The sequence below is a fragment of the Lepidochelys olivacea genome (genome assembly GCF_965140295.1).
Source record: "Lepidochelys olivacea isolate rLepOli2 genome assembly, chromosome: 1".
Classification (NCBI taxonomy): Eukaryota; Metazoa; Chordata; order Testudines; family Cheloniidae; genus Lepidochelys; species Lepidochelys olivacea.
In genome coordinates this window covers 98,491,027-98,512,601 of record NC_140411.1, presented here as the reverse complement: position 1 = coordinate 98,512,601, position 21,575 = coordinate 98,491,027, and the positions used below count along the sequence as shown (strand labels likewise).

The 21,575-nt window shown below is 42.3% G+C and overlaps 2 protein-coding genes across 6 annotated transcripts in view; one reads left to right on the top strand and one right to left on the bottom strand.

The window, feature by feature from the left end:
• The window catches only part of DZIP1 (DAZ interacting zinc finger protein 1), an 86,090-nt gene extending 74,663 nt beyond the window's left edge, over nt 1–11,427 (top strand). For 2 of the 3 annotated variants that reach the window (XM_084636265.1, XM_084636266.1), the window contains exons 18-19: nt 9,650–9,827; nt 10,615–11,427. In XM_084636265.1, the coding sequence (XP_084492391.1) occupies nt 9,650–9,827; nt 10,615–10,697 (261 nt within the window). In that variant the 3' untranslated portion in view covers nt 10,698–11,427. The remainder of the gene's footprint in view (nt 1–9,649; nt 9,828–10,614) is intronic. The other variant, XM_084636267.1, reaches the window with a different exon arrangement.
• A 3,280-nt stretch (nt 11,428–14,707) lies between these two features.
• Nucleotides 14,708–21,575, bottom strand: part of CLDN10 (claudin 10) — a 116,468-nt gene continuing 109,600 nt past the window's right edge. For all 3 annotated transcript variants that reach the window (XM_084617929.1, XM_084617928.1, XM_084617927.1), the window contains 2 exons: nt 16,194–16,301; nt 14,708–15,097 (listed from right to left, as the gene is read on the bottom strand). In XM_084617929.1, the coding sequence (XP_084474055.1) occupies nt 14,971–15,097; nt 16,194–16,301 (235 nt within the window). In that variant the 3' untranslated portion in view covers nt 14,708–14,970. The remainder of the gene's footprint in view (nt 15,098–16,193; nt 16,302–21,575) is intronic.

The following is a 21,575-nucleotide window of genomic DNA, read 5'->3' as shown; positions in this document are numbered from 1 at the left end:
AGGCCTTCTTGTCACAGTTCCTGAGGTAATTGCACCTCTGACTCCTTTGTGACCTATTAAGGATACCCACACTTCCCCGAGTCATGAATTGCTTCTGTTTCCTGAAAGAACATAACCCTTTCACACCCAGTTGCTAACAATACAAAGGGAAAGGGAAAACTGAGTGACACCTTTTCATAAAAATAAATCAGAAGTTTCCCAGTCCTCCAAACTTCTATCCTGCCTAGAGCTTCTTTATAGTGCCCCACAAAAACTCATCCTGAAAATCTGGTTCTTGAAAAGGTCTCTGTAGCTCACCTAAACTTAACAGCTGGGGTAATCCAAATTCTGTTCACTTACTGAAAGTCAGTAATGTGAAGGTAAGTTCTTCTTTGAGTGCTTGCACATATCAATTCCAGTGTAGGTGTGTGTGCATCCCAAGCACAGTTGCCAGAATTTTTTCTCTTTGTGGTATCTGTTGGGTCAACTGTAGCGCCCCCTGATGTCGTGCATTCATAGCGTTGGTATAAAGGGCCCTGCTGACCCCACTCCCCTTCAGTTCCTTCTTGCTGCCCATGATAGTTGTTGGAACCCTCATTGCTGAGGCAATCTTCCTCTTAGTGGTTTTCATCTCAGTTTTTAGTGTAAATAGTTGTTGTTGTTTTTAGCAGTTAGCGTAGTGTTAGTAGTTTCTAGATAGTTTGGGCTTCTCTGCTCTTAGATAGCAGGGTTGTCCACTGTCCCAATGCTGAGTCTTGCCTTGATCACAGAGTTCAAGCCTTGCGCTTTGTGCAGTAAGTCTGTGCCTTTGAGTGACCCACACTTGAGCTGTCTCAAGTGCTATGGGGAAGCTCATAAGAAAGACCGCTGCCAAATTTGCAAGGAGTTTAAGCCCCAGATTCAGAACAACCAAGCTGTTCGACTGAAGGTCCTCCTCATGGAGGCGGCCCTAAAACCAGCCTTGGAGTTGCACTGGGACTCAGCACTGAGTACCTCGGCCTCAGTGCAGAGTATTCTCCATCAATCCTGGTCTCCTGGCACCAATCATCTTCCTTGGTGCGCAAGAAGAAACACTACAAGCACCAGAAGACGAGCAGATTTAGGATGCCGAAGGACTAGGGAGAAAGCGCGACCCCATGGCGGGCCACTCTTCATCCTCGGAGCCTCACCATCAGGTACCCACACCCAAACCACTGCAGCGCTCTGACGCTTACTCTGGGTCAGCGCACCAGCCAGTTTATGGTGCCATTGACTCCTGAAGCCTTCACTGCGACAAGGGACCTTCTAACTCTGCCAGTACCAGACTCACCAGAGAGTCAGGACCCAACACCACTGGTGCCCCCAGTTGTAAAGGAATCACCACTAGCTCCTCACCTGGTACCGTGACAGCTTTCCAAGGGAAAACCCTCACTGCATGATCTCCTGCGGCAACCTTCTCCGGCACTGAGTGGCACAGAACCGCCTTGGTCTCTGTAGTGCAGCTCATAATCATTGGACTTCGAAGAGGGATCGTATTCCCCCCATAGATGCAGCCAACCTAGCCGCTCCCCAGGCCATTCTTACCCCACTTTGGCACTGAGTTCTTCAGTACCACTGGGCGCCCGGCCATCATATCCATGGGGTCTGCCTACCATGAAGTGGCTCTTCTGGAACCCGTGAGGAGGAACATGCCAATTCCTTCCTATTATTCCTCGACAGGCCCAATGCAGTTGGCCCCCAAACACTTCAGGTCATCCAACCACTTGTTTTGATGAGACACTTGTGGTTGAAATCACAATTCCCTATGTTTTGGATGCGACTTACCTCCTTGTTCTCCAACTGCCTTTCCTATTTCCTGGATGCCTCAAACAGGGGGTTAAACTGGATCCAAAACATAGGGGATTGCAATGTCACCAGTTGAGACCACACCCGTCATTCATTCCAAAAGTGGCCTCACAATTCCATTGCAATCAAGCTATTTTTCTGCCAATGTTCTATCCTAAGCCACATGTGAATAGAGAAGAACAGCGTCTCCATTCACTGGATGTTCAGCATGCCCTGTCTTTTTACATACAAAGAACCTAACTGTTCTGCAGATCCACTCAGCTATTCATAGCAATCACAGAAAGAATGAAAGATCTCCCCATTTCTGCACAGAAACTCTGGTCGTGAATTACCTCATGTATCAGAGCATGTTATGAGCTCGCACATATTATGCCCCCGGCTAACCTAATGGCACGTTCTACAAGGTCTAAAGCCTCCTCTGTCGCTTTTTTGGCACAAGTTCCAATTCAGGAGATCTTCAGGGTGGCAACTTGGTTGTCAGTTCACATGTTCAAGACATACTACCCCATTATGCAACAGGCCAGAGATGATGCTGGCTTCGGCCAAGCTGTGTTACAGTCGGCATGTCTTTAATCTCCGAACCCACCTCCAGCGCAGCTGCTTGTGAGTTACCTACATTGAATGGACATGGGCAAGTACTCAAAGAAGAAAAACTGCTACTAACCTTTCTGTAACTGTTGTTCTTTGAGATGTGTTGCACATGACCATTCCAAAACCCTCCTTCCATCCCCTCTCTCGGAGATGGTCAGCAAGAAGAAACTGAAGAGGAGCAGGGTCGGCATTGCTCTTTATACCAACGTGATGATCACACGATGCCGGGGACACTAGAGCTGACCCAACAGATACCATGAAGGGAAAAAATGCCAGCAACTGTGCTCGGCGCATGCACACACCTATATTGGAGTGGACGTGTGCAACACATCTCAAAGAACAACAGTTTCAGAAAGGTTAGTAACCGTTTTTCTACCATTCCTGGAGGATGTTCTCCAAATGATGCTTCTCACAAGTGTATGAGACTAGGTCTTTCTGACATCTCAGATCCTAAAATTAATTGGGTAGATTGGGCGGAAAATGAATTGGCTTAGAGTATTCCTAAAGGGCAGACTTCAGCATTCTGAGCCATTCAGGAGAAAATTGAGTCTCAGTCTATAGGTTCCCATTCCTTTGTTGTGTAGATTCTTCATGGTGATATGGAAATGGATGGTCTAGACCAAGAATAGACTTCCCTCCTAATATTTAAAATTGATACTGAGGCAACTTTACCTCTTCATTCCAAACCATTATGCTTAGTTCCCTTATTATGAGTGACCATCAAGATGGTCTTTTATTCAATTGTCTCTGCCTGTAGGTTGGAGAATTTGCAGTCTGTCATCTATTCCCCTTCACTACCATCTGTCTGGATGAGGTAATGTTGAAGAAAGTGCCCAATGTTATTTCCAAAGTGTGTTTCCAGTTTAATAGGGCTAGTCCTGCAGGGGCCCAATATATTAGAGCATAAAATTGTCACAGCTGGGGTACTGAAAAGCTAAATTAGGGTATATTTAAAGATTTTTAAGTCCTTGTACAGAGCCCTGTACCATTAGACGTAGTCCTAGGGGAGTTTGGCTTTAGAAGCAAAGGGATGTAGAAAAATAATTCCTGTAACAAATATTTAAAACACTCTAGAGCTTTTGGAAATTAGTTTTTCTGTAACATATTTGGCATATACTGAACACCTGTTGGTGAATTGTGGTGTAAAGGTTTTAGTGGCACAAGTTTACAATGAGCTGCCTGACTTACACAGGGTTTTGTCACTTTTGTAGTTGTTCCAGACTCTTTATATATTCCATACTCCTGTGTGGTTATGTGTGTTCATGCATGTGTGTTTTTCTCTGTCTAGCTGTATTTGTATGAATACACATGATGTATTGCATGATTTAAATTTTGGCTGCGGTTTTCAAAGAAGGCTGTGAGAGTTAGGCACTCAGGGGCATACTGAAATGGGAGGGGAGGGATAGCTCAGTGGTTTGAGCATTGGCCAGCTAAACCCAGGGTTGTGAGTTTAATCCTTGAGGGGGCCATTTAGGGATCTGGGGCAAAAATTGGGGATTGGTTCTGCTTTGAGCAGGGGGTTGGACTAGATGACCTCCTGAGGTCCCTTCCAACCCTGAGATTCTATGATTCTGAAAATCCTACCTTTATCAACATAAGTTTGGGGTGGCTGCACTAATGAATGGTGTATTTCAGAGTAACAGCCGTGTTAGTCTGTATTCACAAAAAGAAAAGGAGTACTTGTGGCACCTTAGAGACGAACCAATTTATTTGAGCATGAGCTTTCGTGAGCTACAGCTCACTTCATCGGATGCATACCGTAGAAACTGCAGTAGACATTATATACACACAGAGACCATGAAACAATACCTCCTCCCACCCCACTGTCCTGCTGGTAATAGCTTATCTAAAGTGATCATCAAGTTGGGCCATTTCCAGCACAAATCCAGGTTTTCTCACCCTCCGCCCCCCCCCCCCCACAAACTCACTCTCCTGCTGGTAATAGCCCATCCAAAGTGACCACTCTCTTCACAATGTGTATGATAATCAAGGTGAGCCATTTCCTGCACAAATCCAGGTTCTCTCACTCCCTCACCCCCCTCCAAAAACCACACACACAAACTCACTCTCCTGCTGGTAATAGCTTATCCAAAGTGGTCACTTTGGATGGGCTATTACCAGCAGGAGAGTGAGTTGGGGGGGGGCGGAGGGTGAGAGAACCTGGATTTGTGCTGGAAATGGCCCAACTTGATGATCACTTTAGATAAGCTATTACCAGCAGGAGAGTGAGTTTGTGTGTGTATGGGAGTGGGGGGGTGAGAAAACCTGGCTTTGTGCTGGAAATGGCCCACGTTGATTATCATGCACATTGTAGGGAGAGTGGTCACTTTGGATAAGCTATTACCAGCAGGAGAGTGAGTTTGTGTGTGTGGTTTTTGGAGGGGGGTGAGGGAGTGAGAGAACCTGGATTTGTGCAGGAAATGGCCCACCTTGATTATCATACACATTGTGAAGAGAGTGGTCACTTTGGATGGGCTATTACCAGCAGGAGAGTGAGTTTGTGTGGGGGTGGGGGGCGGAGGGTGAGAAAACGTGGATTTGTGCTGGAAATGGCCCAACTTGATGATCACTTTAGATAAGCTATTACCAGCAGGACAGTGGGGTGGGAGGAGGTATTGTTTCATGGTCTCTGTGTGTATATAATGTCTTCTGCAGTTTCCATGGTATGCATCCAATGAAGTGAGCTGTAGCTCACGAAAGCTCATGCTCAAATAAATTGGTTAGTCTCTAAGGTGTCACAAGTACTCCTTTTCTTTTTAATGAATGGTGTAGTTCATCCCAAATGAGTACTGGTAGGCCTTTATACTACACCACACTATTATGTATTCTGTACGTATCATTTTGCAGAAACTATTTTAGAAATGTTTTACAGTTAAAATGATCCTATTTTACATCTCCTTTTGCCTCTAGCCAGACTTCCTGAATACCATGAATGTAATTGTATGGGGTTTAAGGGAATGAATATTTGAGGAAAATCTACTCAGCCAGTTTTGAATTTGTCTGAATACACCTTTCCCATTATTACCACACCATTTTCACACACACTGAAATTTGGTATGTTAATACAGCACAGTGAGCAGATCTGTCACACTGAAAACTATTGGCTTGAAAGTAACGAAGTTATGAATGTTAAAAGTTGCTTGGCTGACATGTTACAAAAAAGTGGCACTACATCAGACTTTGCATTTCGAGAGAGGTGCACTGCATGTGGGTTTTATTATTTTTATCATTATTATTATTATAATTATCATTTATTATTATCATCTTTTATTATTGGCTAATAGCTTCTAACTCTTGCTTCTTAACAAAATGGGCACTGGCCTAACTAAGCCACTGAATTCATTTTCTGTGGGGGGACATTCAGAGTCCCTCATGGGATTGGTGCTATGTGAGAAATCACCTCTCTCCCCCACAGCTGTGCCCTCCAATGACAGCTACATTTCACTAGAACCACAAGACTGTTGATAAATAGGGGAATATCTGTGAGCACAAGAGACAGAATTTTTTTTAGGAGCTGGTCTTAGACTGTGTAACTCCCTAGCCAAAGTGATAAGAATGATCACGAACCTTACTACATCCAGAATGAAGTACAGTCTCATCTTTTTGACTTGGCTTTTTCTCAGTAAGTTCCTCTTATAGAAATATAGGACTGGAAAAGATCTTGAGAAGTCATGAACCCCAGCCCACTGCACTGAAGCAGGACCAAGTAAACCTGCACCATCACTTACAGATGTTTGTCCAACCTGTTCGTAAAAACCTCCAATGATGGGGACTTCACAACCTCCATTGGAAACCTATTCCAGAGCTTAACTACCCTTGTAGTTTGAAATTTTTGCAACTCTCTAACCTAAATTTCCCTTGCTGCTGATAAAGCCCATTGCTTCTTTTCTTACCTTCAGTGGTCACAGAGAAGAATTGATCACAGTCCTCTTTATAACAGATCTTAATATATTTGAAAACTGTTATCAAGTCTCCCTCTCAGTCTTCTTTTCTCAAGACTAAACATTTCCAATTTTTTAAACTTTTTCTCATAGGTCAGAGTTGCTAAACCTTTTATCATATTTTTTGCTCTCATCTGGACTCTCTCCAGTTTGTCCACATCTTTCCTAAAGTACGGTGCCCAGAACTGGACACATCAGTGCCTAGTAGAGAGGGACTTTTATCTCCCATGTCTTACATACAGCACTCCTGTTAATACACCCCAGAATGATATTAGCAAGTGCATCATATTGAGGACTCTCATTCAATTTGTGATGCACTGTAACCCCCGATCCTTTCCAGCTATACTGCCACCTAGCAAGTTATTCCCCATTTTCTAGTTATGCATTTGATTTTTCCTTCCCAAGTGAAGTACTTTGCACTTGTCTTTATTGAATTTCACATTGCTGAATTCAGACCAGTTGTCCAATTTGTCAAGGTTATTTTGAATTCTAGTTCTGTTCTCCAAAATGCTTGCCACCCCTCCCAGCTTGGTGTCGTCTGCATTATTGATTCCATTATTCAAGTAATTAATTAAAATATTGAATAGTTCCGGACCCAGGACTGACCTCTGCAGGACCCCACTAGATACAACCTCCCAATTTCACAGCAAACTATTGATAACTAGTCTTTGAATACGGTCTTTCAGCCAGTTGTGCACCCACCATATAGTAATTTCATCTAGACCACATTTCCCTTGTTTGCTTATGAGAATGTCATGTGGGACTGCAATGAAAGCCTTACGAAAATTAAGATATATCACATCTACTGCTTCCCAACTATCCACTAGACTAGTAACCCTGTCAAAGAAGGAAATTAGATTGGTTTGGCATAATTTGTTCTTGACAAATCCATGCTAGCTATTCCTTATTATCCTGTTGTGCTCAAGGTGCTTAGAAATCGATAGTTTAATAATTTGTTCCAGTAGCTTTCCAGGTATCAGAGTTAGGCTGATGGGTCAGTAATTCCCCAGGTCCTCTGTGTTCCCCTCTTTAAAGATAGATACTATGTTTGCCCTTCTCCAGTCCAGTGGGACCTTACCCATCTTCCAGGAGTTCTCAAAGATAATCACTAATGGTTCCGAGATTGCTTCAGCTAGTTCCTTAATTTCTTAAATTCCTTACAATTCATCCTAGGGTATGAATTTATCAGGCTCTGCTGACTTAATACAGCTATTTACTCCTCCTCATAACACAAGTACTAGGGGTCACCAAAGGAATTTAATAGGCAGCAGGTTTAAAACAAAAGGAAGTATTTCTTCACACAGTTCACAGTCAACCTTTGGAACTCTTTGTGAGAGGATGTTGTGAAGGTCAAGACAATAACAGGGTTCAAAATAGAACTAGATAAATTCATGGTGGATAGGTCCATCAATGGCTGTTAGCCAGGATGGGCAGGGATGGTGTCTCTACCCTCTGTTTGCCAGAAGCTGGGAATGCGTGACAGGGAATGGATCACTTGATGATTACCTGTTCCATTCATTACCTCTGGGTCACCTGGCATTGGACATTAGACAGGATACTGGGCTAGCTGGACATTTGGTGTGACCCAGTATGTCCGTTCTTATGTTTTTAAGTTAACTTATCTCAAGACTCTTTAACCTGTTCTTTCCCTATTTTGACTTATTGTTAATATTAATTATGTTGAGTATCTGATCACCATTAACCTTTTTAATGAAGCAAAATAGGCATTAAACATTTCCTCCTCCTTGATTTCATTAGTTATTAGCTCTTCTTCCCTGATAAATAGCGGACATACATTTTCCTTAGACTTTCTGTTGCTCCAAATGTTGCAACCTCTTCTTATTGCCTTTTATGTCTCTTGCTAGGTTTAACTCATTTTGTCCCTTAACTTTTCTGATTTTGTCCGTGTTTCCACTTTTCATAGGATTTCTTTTTGATTTTCAAGGCACTAAAGAGCTCCCCATGGAGCCATTTGCCCCCTTACTATTCTTCCTATATTTTCTTCGCAATGGGATAGTTTGCAGTTGTGCCTTTAATATTATCTCCTTGAGAAACTGCCAGCTCTCCTCAACTCCTTTTTCCCTTTGATTTTCTTCCTGTGGGACCTTACCTACCAGTTTTCTGGGTTTGTTAGTCTGCTTTTTTTAAATCATTCTCCTTATTCTGCTGCTCTCACTTTTTTTTTTTCCTTTTCTTACAGTCATTAAATCTATCATATCATGATCACTTTCAACCACATTGCTTTCCACCTTTAGATTTACAACCAATTCCTCCCTATTTGTCAAGCCCAGCATTCTAATAAAAAACCCCGAACTCTTACCTGCTAGGAAGCAAGGGAGAAATTGATATTGTGTGTGTTTTTAATTCTTAGGGAGGGAAGATACTACAAAGATAGGTATCGTGCCAAAATTTAGATATAGAGAAGTCCTGTGACTATTTAACCCAGTTATCTTTAATTCTTCCCCCCCTTTTTTTTCTCAACACTCTTTTCCACCCTACTTCCCTTTAAATAAAGGAATTTAAATGTTAAAAAGCCCTTAACACATTGTTAAGGTTGCATAATTGAAAAACAAGAAGTCAAGAAGAGCAAATAAGTTTCTGCAGGAATCTAAACTCTGCCAAGTTGCATGTATAGCATATAATGTGTTCATTTGTTTTTCTTAAGTAATATAATCTAATATTGAAATTAATATGCTATTTATTAATAATGAAGTATTTATATTATGGTAGTGCCTAGGAATCCCAGTCAAGGATCAGGGTCCCATTATATTAGGCCTGGTATACCATAAAACACACTTGATGTGCATTGTTGTCAAGCTAACATTGTAGTGTGATCTTTGCATTAGGTCCTCAGCTGGTGTAAATCAATGTAGCTTCATACAATGGAACTGTGCTGATTTCCACTAGTTTAGCATTTGGCCCTTTAACTTTTGCAGTTCTTTTTACTTTTTATTATTTTTAATTGTGCAACTCTTAACAGTGAAGTAACATAACTTTCTGCATTCAGAATATTCATAGGTTAAAAGTGTGTGTGTGTAGGCTTAAAAAGAAAGGAAACATAAAAGTAAGGTGCTATGACACAGGACTATACAGCACTTGATGCATGTGCACTAGGGGACCTTTTAGAAGGGTTTCACTTCCACACAGTGGTTACCCTTCCCTTTGTATTTATGACAGTCCCCCTTCCTAATCTCCTCCCAAATCTGCATAAGTAGATTTATGAACAATTCTACCTTTAGAAGAACTCCAGAAAATAAAAATAAAAAACCCTTCTTTCACAAAAAAAACCCTTATGTTTTTTCTTTTCCTATTAGTTCACAGAAGTTGATGATGATGACTGGGATATATCATCTGTAGAAGAAGAAAATTGCTTATTAGCAAAAGATGAGAGAGGGCAGAAGGGAACTGCAGTTCAAAAGAATAATGAATCAAATACTGCATCAATGGTACATGCCTGGGGTGTTCCTAAGGCAAATATTCCTAAAGAGGAAGGTAACATACTCCAAACATTTACAGTATTTGAGGGGAAAATTGGATTTAAGCACCTGATATAGTTAAAGAAAAACTTAAGTGTAGTATAAAAATGTTTTAGTCACAATATCTAATTACAATGGAATGTAAATAACTTTTAAAAAAATTATTTTGTCATAAGTATATATAAAATATACAAAATTGACTCTTAAGATTCCAAGACTCTGAGCACCTTCAGGCTGCTGTCATCTTCTTTCAAAATAACCTGTCTGGGAAAAAAAAGTCTCCTTCCCCTCCCAAAAGTGGAATTTCCCCCCTAAAGTACCTGGTTTGAGAATAATATTAAATCTTTGACCTCTGGCAGTTTAAGATTTATATCTTGTGACTCAGGCTGAAAAGGGAGCTTTATACTACTGGAAAGGAGAGATTCTTATATTTCCTGTGGGGGGTACATACAATTGCTTCTAGCCCTGGACAGTTCCAAGATTTTGGACTTTAAAATAGTCATTTTTATGTGTAGAAAAGATATTTAAGTCATTTTCAGAAAGGCCTGCAATATTAGCACTGACAGCTAGTATCATGGTCCCTACTGTAATGAGGGAAGCAGTCTTCATATATAGCTGTTCATAATTTTCCTCCTGTGGGTGAAGTCCTGGCCCCGTTGAAGTCAATAGAAGTTTTGTAATTGATTTCAGTGTGGCCGTATTTCACCCTGTGTGTCAGTTGGAAGGAAAATAATGCTGAATTATGATTGATTGTAGTTTAGTTTTATCATCTAATTCATTTTTTTCATTTATTTTGTTAACAGGATTTCATGATGCTGATACAACAAGCACATTAAAAAGCAGCTTAGTCACTGTAACTGATTGGAGTGACTCTTCAGATATATAACTGTTCAATTCAAAATGGCAGACATTTCTGTTAGATCATAATACAGATTTAAAGACCTTGTCTAAAAGATTCTGACTCCTATTCATTTTTTTCAATTGTACATTAATAATAAGGAAGGTTGTTTACAAAATGTTTGTGTCTTTTAACCTTGAACAGTTTACAAGGGGATTTACATACATGTAACTAGCCCTTCAGTATTTAGAAACTTGGAGTGAAATCCTGGCTGAATTGAAGTCAATGGCAGAACTCCCACGAACTTCACTAGGGCCAGGATTTCACCCTATTGTTTCTTTGTAAGACTGAAACCAGTTTCTAGAAAAGCCCAGAAGCATTAACTAATAAACCGTTTCCTGCAGAATGTTACTTATCAGTATTTTTAAAGCCTTTTAAAAAAATGTGTAATTTTTTAATATTTTATCCTGAACTTTATATAAAAATGTGAACATTTAAAATGAACTTTTTCTTTGTATTAAAATATTAACATTTCCCAGCATGCTTTAAAGCACTGGTTCCCAAACTTGTTCCGCTGCTTGTGCAGGGAAAGCCCCTGGCGGGCCGGGCCGGTTTGTTTACCTGCCGCATCCGCAGGTTTGGCCGATCGCGGCTCCCAGTGGCCCCGGTTCACTGCTCCAGGCCAATGGGAGCTGCTGGATGCGGCGCAGGCCGAGGGACATACTGGCCGCCGCTTCCAGCGGCTCCCATTGGCCTGGAGCAGCGAACCATGGCCACTGGGAGCCGTGATCGGCCGAACCTGCAGACACGGCAGGTAAACAAACCGGCCCGGCCCACCAGGGTCTTTCCCTACACAAGCGGCCGAACAAGTTTGGGAACCACTGATTTAAAGTAAGTGTCAAAGGCTGAAAAATGGTATAGTTTACAGATTTGTTGTGTATGCCTTGAAACTTAATACTGGGAAAGTGTTTCTGCTTTACTTATTAGAATAGGTTTTAATGTATATTCATATAAAACTACAAATTATAAAAATATAGCTAGACAACTTGAACGGGTACAAGAAAGGTACAGATGTGGCATTGAACACTTAATTGTATTTTTTTTGTTTTTATATTCAATAAACTTTTGCTCTTGCAGTTGCATTAATTTCCCAAGGTAGCTGCCTTCGTAAAAAAAGACTTAGCTGCTTTTGAATTTAAATAGTAATAAACCACTAAATTTAAAAAGGCTTGAATGATTAGTACTGTATTTTTAGATGTCCTATTTTTTATTTAATTACAATGTAATACAAGCTATTCCTTTTCTATAATGTTGAGTTTTTAAAAACTAGGATTGTTGAGGATATATTTTATATATTTATCCTCTTGCCTCCCAAAATAGGTTCACCGAAACTCTGAAGGTCTTCATTTTTTGTTATTGTTGGTGACTTAATCTTTGAGAATCAGTACAACTCAATAAGTCAGTGGTCCCCAAACTGTGGGACGCGCCCCCTAAGGAGGTGCGGGGGAACGTTCAAGGGAGCAGAGCAGGGCCCGGGCCAGCTCCCACGGAGGGCAGGGAAGGAGCACCACCCGAGCCCTGCCCTCCTCTGCCCCCAACCCCGCCCTTAGCTGCGGCTCCACTCCTGGCCCCAGACCCATCCCCAGCCTCAGTCACCTTTCCCGCATCTCCCCCTTCCCCCAGGTCACAGACCGGCTCCTCGGAGGTGGCGCAGACAGGGGCAAGGGGGCACAATATGAAAAGTTGGGGGACCACTGCAATAAGTAATGACTGATTTATCCTACACCCAGTCCTGCTCCTATTTAATTCAATGGGAACTTTGCTATTGACTTCAGGGCAGTAGGTTGGGGTTCCATCTTTCTTGGGGTTGAACGGGGAGCAAATCAGGACAGACTTTGGCCCCATTGCTGGCATAATCATTTAAAGGCACTTCTAAATGTGCACCTAACACTGCAGACACTTACTTATGAGTCACCCATACCCTGTAGTCATGTCAGTTCCATTTGCTTCAGTAGAGCTGTTAATGAGAATAACCTGAATAAAGGATTGCAGGAGTGGCCCCGGTGTCAGGAAGAACATCTTATAGGTAAGCTTAACATGAAACGAGATCAGTATGGATTGAATGTGAACCACAGAGCTGAAACTAATGCCTACCTACTTTGATATGAAAAAAACCTTGGAGAAAAAAGGAAAATACAGATGGCTGCAACTGATTTAGATCAAAATTAGCCATTCTGCCTGTCCAAACCTCAAGAAGGGTATGGGTTTGATTTTTTAAGAAGAAACTATAATTCATTATAGGTAAGGCTACGTTTTAGTCATGGGTATTTTTAGTAAAAGTCATGCACAGGTCACGGGCAATAAACAAAAATTCATGGCCCATGACCTGTCCATGACTTTTACTATATACCCCTGACTAAAACCTGGGAGGGAGTTGTGGCCCAGAGGGCATCACAGGTGCTGGAGGGAGCTGCGGGTGCTCGGGGCAGGAGGAGTGACAGTCGGCAGGGGGGGCTGGGGCAGGCTCCCTACCAGCCTCCTGGGAAGCAGCGACCCTAGCTCCTAGCTCCATATGCTGCCTCTGTTCTGCCCAAAGCCCTGGTTCTGCAAGCTCCCTTGGCTGGGAACCGCAGCCAATGGGAGCTGCAGGGGCGGTGCCTGCAGACGGATGCAGTATGTGGAGCTAGGAGCTGAGGGATGGGGAGTTTCTGTTGCCCTTCCGGGGAGCCCCCCCACATAAGCACTGCCTCACACACCAACCCTGAGCTGCCCCCCACACCCAAACTCCTGCTGCTGGAGGGTGAGGGGGGCCCAAGACTGCCTCGGCAGCGGCCGGTGCACCTGGCCAGGGGCTGCCCAAGCTGCTCAGGCGGCCTTCTGGCCAGGTGCACCGGCCGCTGCAGAAGTCAGGGAATCCATAACTTCCGTGACCTCCGTGACAAACATGGAGCCTTAATTATAGGGCATATGTCCAAAAGGTGTGCTGTGGTCATTCGTAATCTCTTAAATAAATCTGACTCATTGAATCATCATACAAATAACTGTTTTTGAAAATTGTCACAGTTCCAAGTGGAAAGAAAAACAGTGCTGCTCACTCTCCCCCTCTTAACTGAGATCTTAGAAATGTTTGCCTAACTAATTCAAGATCATCCAGCAGGGTTACCACGCGTCACATAATTTACATGTGACATTCATGCATTTGGCAGCCCTCTCATGCATTCCCACAGCCATCCTGGAATCTCCTGCAAAGTCGTCTGCAGGCACTGGCAGATTTTTCCTGTAATCACTTCTTGTGGCTGCTGGAGGCCATTCTGGTGCCTGGAACCTAGCCAGTCTGCAGGAGGAGTAAGCAAATGGAAGAACAAATGGCTTGCTAGCAGCTGCAGTAAGGAACAAAAGGGGAACAGAGGGAGGGACAGCTGGGGTAGTGGTAGACTGGAGGAGGGATGGCAGCAGGCTCAGAGGATACAAGCTGAAGTGGGGAGGAGCAGAATGGAGGAGCTTGCCCCAGCCCTCCACACAAATCCCCAAGACTTCAGGTGCTGTTACTCTGTCCCCCAAAATTTCCTTTCAAGTTGCCTTAGACTCAACACACCATTCTCCCACAGTCTGCCCCGACTCCCTCCAATATCCTGGTCACAACTCTCTTCTCTAGGCTCCCTCGTCAGCCCTGGTTCCCCCAGCCCCTAAACTCTTGCTAACTGTCTCTCTCTCGCTTCTGTGGGATGTGAATGATTGGCTCTTGCCTCCCTCCACACCTGTTCCTCTGTTCACTGGCACCCTAAGGGAGAAATAAGGACCTGATTTTCAGAGCTGCTGATCACCTTAGCCCCTGTTGACTTCAACTGGACTTGCAAGGTGCTTAGCACTTCTGAAAATCAGGCTCTACATGACTGTTTCTCACTGGTGAAAAATTTCACATAGGGAGCTGCACAAAACTTGACTTCTGTCTCCAAATACTAAACCTATTTTGGAACCTGCTCCTATGCTGCTGCTGTGATGTACTGCATTAGATACTGTGCGTTTGATATCATACAAATAAAGTAGGTGACATACTGTTATCTGTAAATAACCTATTTATTTTTTTGTAGAAAGCAAAAACAGCAAGTGATTTACAGATATATAATTTATGTATAATACCAACATAAATTTCAAAATATTGTATAAGAAAATTTACATCAATATGTAAAATGCTGCAAGTTAATATTTTAAAAATTCATTGTCCTGGTGGTGATTATGCTGGTACTCTTCTGGAAATCACTCTGTGACTGAACTGTACAAACTGATTTGAAAACTAGCTTTGTATCATAGAACAGTACAATTAAACATAAGCATTCTTGTCAAAGTGCTTTGGAGGGCCTTTTGGTGATTTAAAATCTGCTGCACTATTGTGGACCTTTGTCCTAGAAGACATCACAGATGTGGCTCCATTGTATGTGTACCCCATTCTGAAAGACAAAAAGCTATCCATTTACAGCTCATTCTATGAACAGGTAACAATTATATGTGAGTGTGTAAAAAAAATATTCAAACTAGGAAAATAATGCGTGCTTTCTCCCAGCAAAAAACAGACCTATTATCAATTTCACTTTGCCACCTCTCACCAGTAGAGGAGGAGCAAACAAGACCAACACCTCAGTGGCTATGCATTAAAACATTCTGTTTAGGGCAGCAGAGACTCCTGCTCTCTAACGTAAACCTCATCTGTTTCAATCTAATCTACTACCTTTCATAGTTTCCCCTCCAACATCTTCCTCTTCTTCAGTCCACCTCCTTATTAATGTGTACATCAGGGGTCGGCAACCTTCGGCACACAGCCCATCAGGGTAATCTGATTGCGGACTGCAAGACATTTCGCTCATGTTGACCGTCCACAGGCCCGACCCCCCACAGCTCCCAGTGGCACGGTTTACCATTCCTGGCCAATGGGAGCTGCGGGAAGCAACAGCCAGCACGTCCCTGCAGCCCACGCTACTTCCCGCAGCTCCCATTGGCCGGGAACGGTGAACTGAGGCCAGTGGGAACTGCAGGGGGCTGTGCCTGCAGACGGTCAACGTACACAAAATGTCTCGCAGCCCGCCAGTGGATTACACTGATAGGCCGTGTGCCAAAGGTTGCAGAATCCTGGTGTACATCGTCTAACAGTCAAGCAACTTTGGGTTACTTCTGTTATGAAGGGGCAACATGTATCTGTTCAGAATGCACATATGGTATGTTGGCTGTACTATGCAACTGATTGCTTTTCCATTAGTTTCTGACACATGGCAGCAACTTTATAAGTACATGTAATCTGAAACAATGGTTTTCCTGAATGTTGGTAGTGACTTCTTAAAAGAAAAACATTAACTTTAAATTCTATTCTTTTCTTTTCTTTTCTTTTTTTTTTTTTTTTGCACAATCTTTTTCAAAAGCTGGTTGTAGAATTGTTTTGAAAGCATAATCAAACTCCAGCTGTATAGCTTACCTTTCTATACATTTAATCACAAATTTGCTAATATATTGATTTATTTCAATAAAATAAGTGCAACCACTTGGGTTCTGTACCTTGGGGATTTACTGTTTTCAGCTATTGAGAAGCAGAATATACTTCCACCAATTATGCAAAGTGATGCTCCGGCCCATCCAATGAATAAAGCTGCTCCTAATTCATACCTGCAGGAAAGTCATAAATATGTTAATAAATTGTTTTCTCAGGATATAGACTAAATTTAACTGTGTGTGAGACATACAAACAAGCTAAATAAATTAACATATTTTGCTAAATAACTTTCAATACATGACACAGATATAATTGCAAAATGAACAACAAACTAACTACAAATACCGAGTCTCTTGTCATGTATTTTCCTTTTATTCAGTGAATGAGTGCTCAGCCTAAGGCTCTGATGTGCGTCTCTGCAACACTTTTCAGCCTGCACAGCCAGCCCGAGAATGCCTCGCTCAGATAGGGACTGGCACCAGTCCATGGACCTGTCATTGAGCAATGCTGGTCTAGAAAAACCTACGACGTTCCTGACACAGTTTAGGAAAGCAGCAAGCCAGTTCCTGGTATCAAAAAAGTTAAGAAACATTGCTTTAGACTACATGGGTCTGAGTGACAAGAGTTCTGCTCCACACCATAGTCACCAATGTAAGTCCCAAGCCCAGGCTTCTCTCTGATTTCAGATGCTCTGTGCTTCCCTAGCTTTGGCCCATATATCTAGTGTAGCTTCTGTCCCTCCCCTACTAATGTGGATTTGTCCCCTGCTGTGAGGAAGGCTGCTGCCCCATAGCGGGATGTGGCTTTCAGTGAGGTCAGGAAGAAAGGGATTGCCAAATAGACCATCCTGGTGTGGATCAATGGAGTGCCCATGACAACGCTAATTGACTCGAGGTGCAGCTGGACCATGGTTGGAGACAGCTGGTAGACAAGGGAAATGTTGTGGATATGATTTACCCCACATCCAGGGTGATGTGCACCTGTATCCCGTGAGGGCCGCAGAACTTGAGATAAGGGGGCATGTCCGGATAGTACGGGTTTGGGGCAGGGTGAATAAAAATCAATGATTTATTTTAAAAAATCAAAAAAATCAGTTTTATTTAAATTGGATTTTTTTCATAAGATGATACATTATAGCTCAAAGATATCTCATCATGGAATAGGGATTATAAATTCTAATTCTATAGTGTGAGACAATATATTTAGGTAATGTTGAAGAAAAGTTTTGTAAATGAGTTCCAATAGTTCGTGGATTAGGGACCCAATCTTATGGGATTCCATGGGCTTCTGCATAGATTTCAAAAAGTTCAGTGAATAGAAGATTGTTGGGGGCGGAATACATCTGGACAAGGAGAAGTCATCTGGAGATAAATGTGAGAAGGGAGGGACAGGCAGTAGAAACAAAAGTGAAACTGTTTGAGCAGCATATTTCAGCATATTCCAGAAGTCTTGAGGTCTTTTTGAGTGTAGCCTTCATTGATTTGAGATCTACCATACCATTCTCTCACTAGAAGGGAAAACCTATAATGGCAGCAGGCCATAAAAGAGACCCAGTTAGGGAATAAGAACTATTCAAGAAATATACGTTTGCTGATGATGTTTTAAAGAAAGTCACACCAGTGAACTGGTGGTGGTAGTCACTTAAGCACTTGGATTCAGAGACTGTTGAAGTGATAATCTCAATTTTAACAGCAGTAGCTTCTTCTGCCAGTGTAACAAGAATATTTTCTTCCTTTGGACTAATTCATTCCAAGTTGAGAAATGGTTTGGGACCTGAAAAAGCAGGAAAGCTTGTTTTTCTTTTCCAGATTATGAACAAACAGGAAAATGAAGGTGAAGACGACTGCGTTAGCTGCAGAAGCCAATATTTTAAGTTTCTCATGTTGACCTGGCTGACCTAGTTGATTTAATTTTTTTTAGTATTTCATTTAACTATTTTAGTTAAAAACAATTTTAACAAAAACAAACCTGAAGTTAAAAAACTTGAATGTTTAACTAAATTCAAAAATTCATATGCTTGTTTTGTTAAAATATTATGTTTGCTGTAGAAGAAAAAAATCCAGAATACATAACGTTGTTGTTTTAGTTAAATAAAACAATTTAAATGTCTGTCTGGTGATGTTCTCCTAATACAGCATGGCAAGAAAATCCTCCAAATATTAACCTGTTGAATTGGAGATATTTATGAAATCATTGGGAGGTGAACTATCTGCTTCAATTACCTTTGGTAAATGAAATAACCAAACAATCATTCATTTTCTGATATTGCTGTAAAACTAATCTGAAAAGTTTTCAAAATCAATCACTTTAAAAATGTATAGTGTGTACCTTCTAAAAATGAAACCTACATCTATCTGAGTTGTGAAGACTATGTATTAAGGTTATAACAAGCAACAAGAATGCACTTTATGTAGAAATCCATGGTTTAATCGAGTCTTCCTGACTAGTGACTTAAATCAAATCCACCCTAGTTGGCGGTCTCACAGACCCGCATGTACCCAGCTATCCTGGGGCAGGATCTGGAGGAATTCAGGGAGATTGAAAAATTCAGAGAAGAAGGAGGTCACCAGGGAAAGGACCCAGACCCTCCAGAGGCAGGGAACCTGGATCAAGGAAGGAATGATGATGACCCTGGAGAAGGCCGCTCGGCCCTAGAGCCACCAAAAGGGAGGCAGAGGCTCACAAACCCCAAAACTGGGAGGAACTGACTACGGAGATGGACTTTATCAGTGCCCAGAAGGAGGATCCAACGCTGAGCCAGGCCTATGAACAGCACACCAAAGTATATGGGGAGGTAGTTAATCCCCAGTAGGCGTGGTGGTTATGGTCCTATTTTGAATTGCAGGAGGAACGGTTATAGCAGATGACTCAACATGCACAAACAGGCAAGACCCAAGCTCAACTACTGGCCCCCAAGAGGTTCTGGGGGCAGGTGCTGCATGTGGCCAATACGATACCCTCTGGGGTGGCACCTTGGCATGAGAAGACCCTGGATTGAGTGGGGCTCAGGTTTTACTGGTTGGGGGGGGTGCATGTGGAGGTTAAAGGTTATTGCACCTCCTGCCCTGAGTGTCAACTGGTCAGGGTTCATGTAGTACAGCACCACATAGCCTCTGAGCTGGGGAGGAAGGTTCAGGAGAACCCACACTCAGTACTGCAGAAGATGTGGGAAATGGTCTGCCAGGAGCTGTAGGCTATGTTGGAAATCAGGGTAGTTGAAGAATCCAAGAGCGAATGGTGGAGTCCCATCATGTTGGTGCCAAAACCTGACAGGTTACCCTGTTTTTGTATTGACTTTCAGAAGGTGGATGCCATTTCAAAATTTGATGCCTATCTGATGCCCTGGGTAGACGAGCTGCTGAATAGACTGGAGCCACCAAGTATCTTTTGACCCTTGATCTCCCAAGGGCTGCTAGCTGATCCTACTGATGGCTGAATCTAGGGAGAAAACCGCCTTCTCTACCCCTCTGGGGGCTTTACCAGTTTAAAACCATATTGAACTGTGAGGATGAGCAGTAGATTAGAGTTGCTAACCCCGGTTGCTCATCCTCCCCTTCCCTATTTCTCAGTTCAAGGCTGGTCTCTTCATTAAGATGATCTGGCTCAGAAAGGCTACAGGCTCAGTGGTCTCCTCATCCCTTCCCAGTTGATACTTCCGCTTCCCCACCAGGCTCAGGGCAAACGTTATAACTTCCAAATCTTCCATGGAGAGCCCTAAAACCTACATCCCAACCTCAGGGCTCAGTACAGGGAATAGGGACCCTCCCCATCCACAACCTACCTTCCCCCCCTCCCCTCTTGACAATAGTGCTGTGGTATCCGGATTGTATGTTCGAGAAGTCCATGTGAGCCGCTTATAGTAAATCTGCATTGATGAATAGGGCAGTTCAATAGAAACCCCTGTTTGATGTGAAGCAGAGGAAAGTTTAGAAACAGCATACTTTTGCCTTAATTCTGAACACTATTTCCATGTCAACAATGCCTACTTTAATATGAAGTGAAACATACTGCTGAGAACACCCTTAAACTGTTCTGTGAAGCTCCTGAATGTTTTTATAAATGTGTTTTTATTACAATAGTGTAACCCACCTACCTCCTGGGTGTGGTGTTCTGGCCCCTCTCCTGGCACTGAGACCACTTAGAGATTAATGAGTCTGCTATAGCTTTAGCTAAGGGCCATGTGGCTTTCCGCTCATGCAGTAGAGGCTTATGCATTTAGCTCCATAGGGCCCAGGTTCAATCCTGCCTGCTGACAACTAGGGTCTGTCAGTCTTACACTGGCACTTAAGAATGCTAATCAAAACTCAGATTATATAAGGTATAGCACAGATATTTAACACAGAAGAATGTCAGCATTAATGTTCTTACCAGATATATTGAAATGTGTAAGTTGTTACGAAAGAAAACTACAGCAGTAGTAGTTCCAAATGGAAAGTGGCCAGGTGGCATATCTAAATTCACCCACCTTTTTGTTTGGTTTTTGTACCACATGGAATTGTTCCTCTTTAAGTTATTGTCTACTGCTTTGCTGGTTTCATATTTGTGGGTTTTAGTGCTGCATTTGGTAATCCCTTCCCTTGTTTGTGAAGATGTTTTTCTTAAGACTCCCTTGTGTGGGAATGGAAATGTGTAAATAGCACTGTGCACTCAAGGGCATCTGAGCCTCTGCATGCTTTAAAGTTAAAGGGACCATAGCAGGACCCAGAGGAACATTTCTGAGTTTCAGTGCTGAAAACCGAGAACTGGGAAAGAAAAGTTATCCAGATCCTAAAATACCACCTAGGGCACGGTGGTACTTCCTTGTCTTTCCCCCTGCAAAAATGGTGGAGGAAGAGCCAACATTCCCTTGAAGAGCTGGGAAGCAAGAGCAGGCCATCAACAGGTAAGACTGAGGATGAAGGAATGGTTAGACTTTTGACATCTCCCTTTCATCATCCTTATATTATTGCTTCTCTCCTTCCTCCCATTAAGCATCAAGCTGATTGTAGAAATGTCACATTATATCCAAATTTCAGCTCCAATAGCGCAACCCGGAATTGACACCTATAGTAAGAACTTGTTTACTTGATAAAATATTCTGTATGATGGAAAAGACACTTGAAACCAATATAATATGCACCAGTGCAATTATACTCCTCATCTTATGGCACTCATGATAAAAAGCCAAACACACTTTCTGTCATATCAATATCATTAACCATCCACTAAAAAGAGAAAACTAATTTATGCAAGACATTAAGTTTATTTTGTTTCAAGATAGTTAAATACATTTCTTGATATCTTGCGCTTAAATATTTCTAAACAATGAAAAAATCTTAATAAAAATCTAAAATGGGGTTTAAAACTAAATCAGTACTTTAAAATTCAGACACATATTGCTTCAGTTGTTTTGTGCAATTAACATGCTGACTACAGACCCCCACAATCCAACAACGTATCAGGTCTAG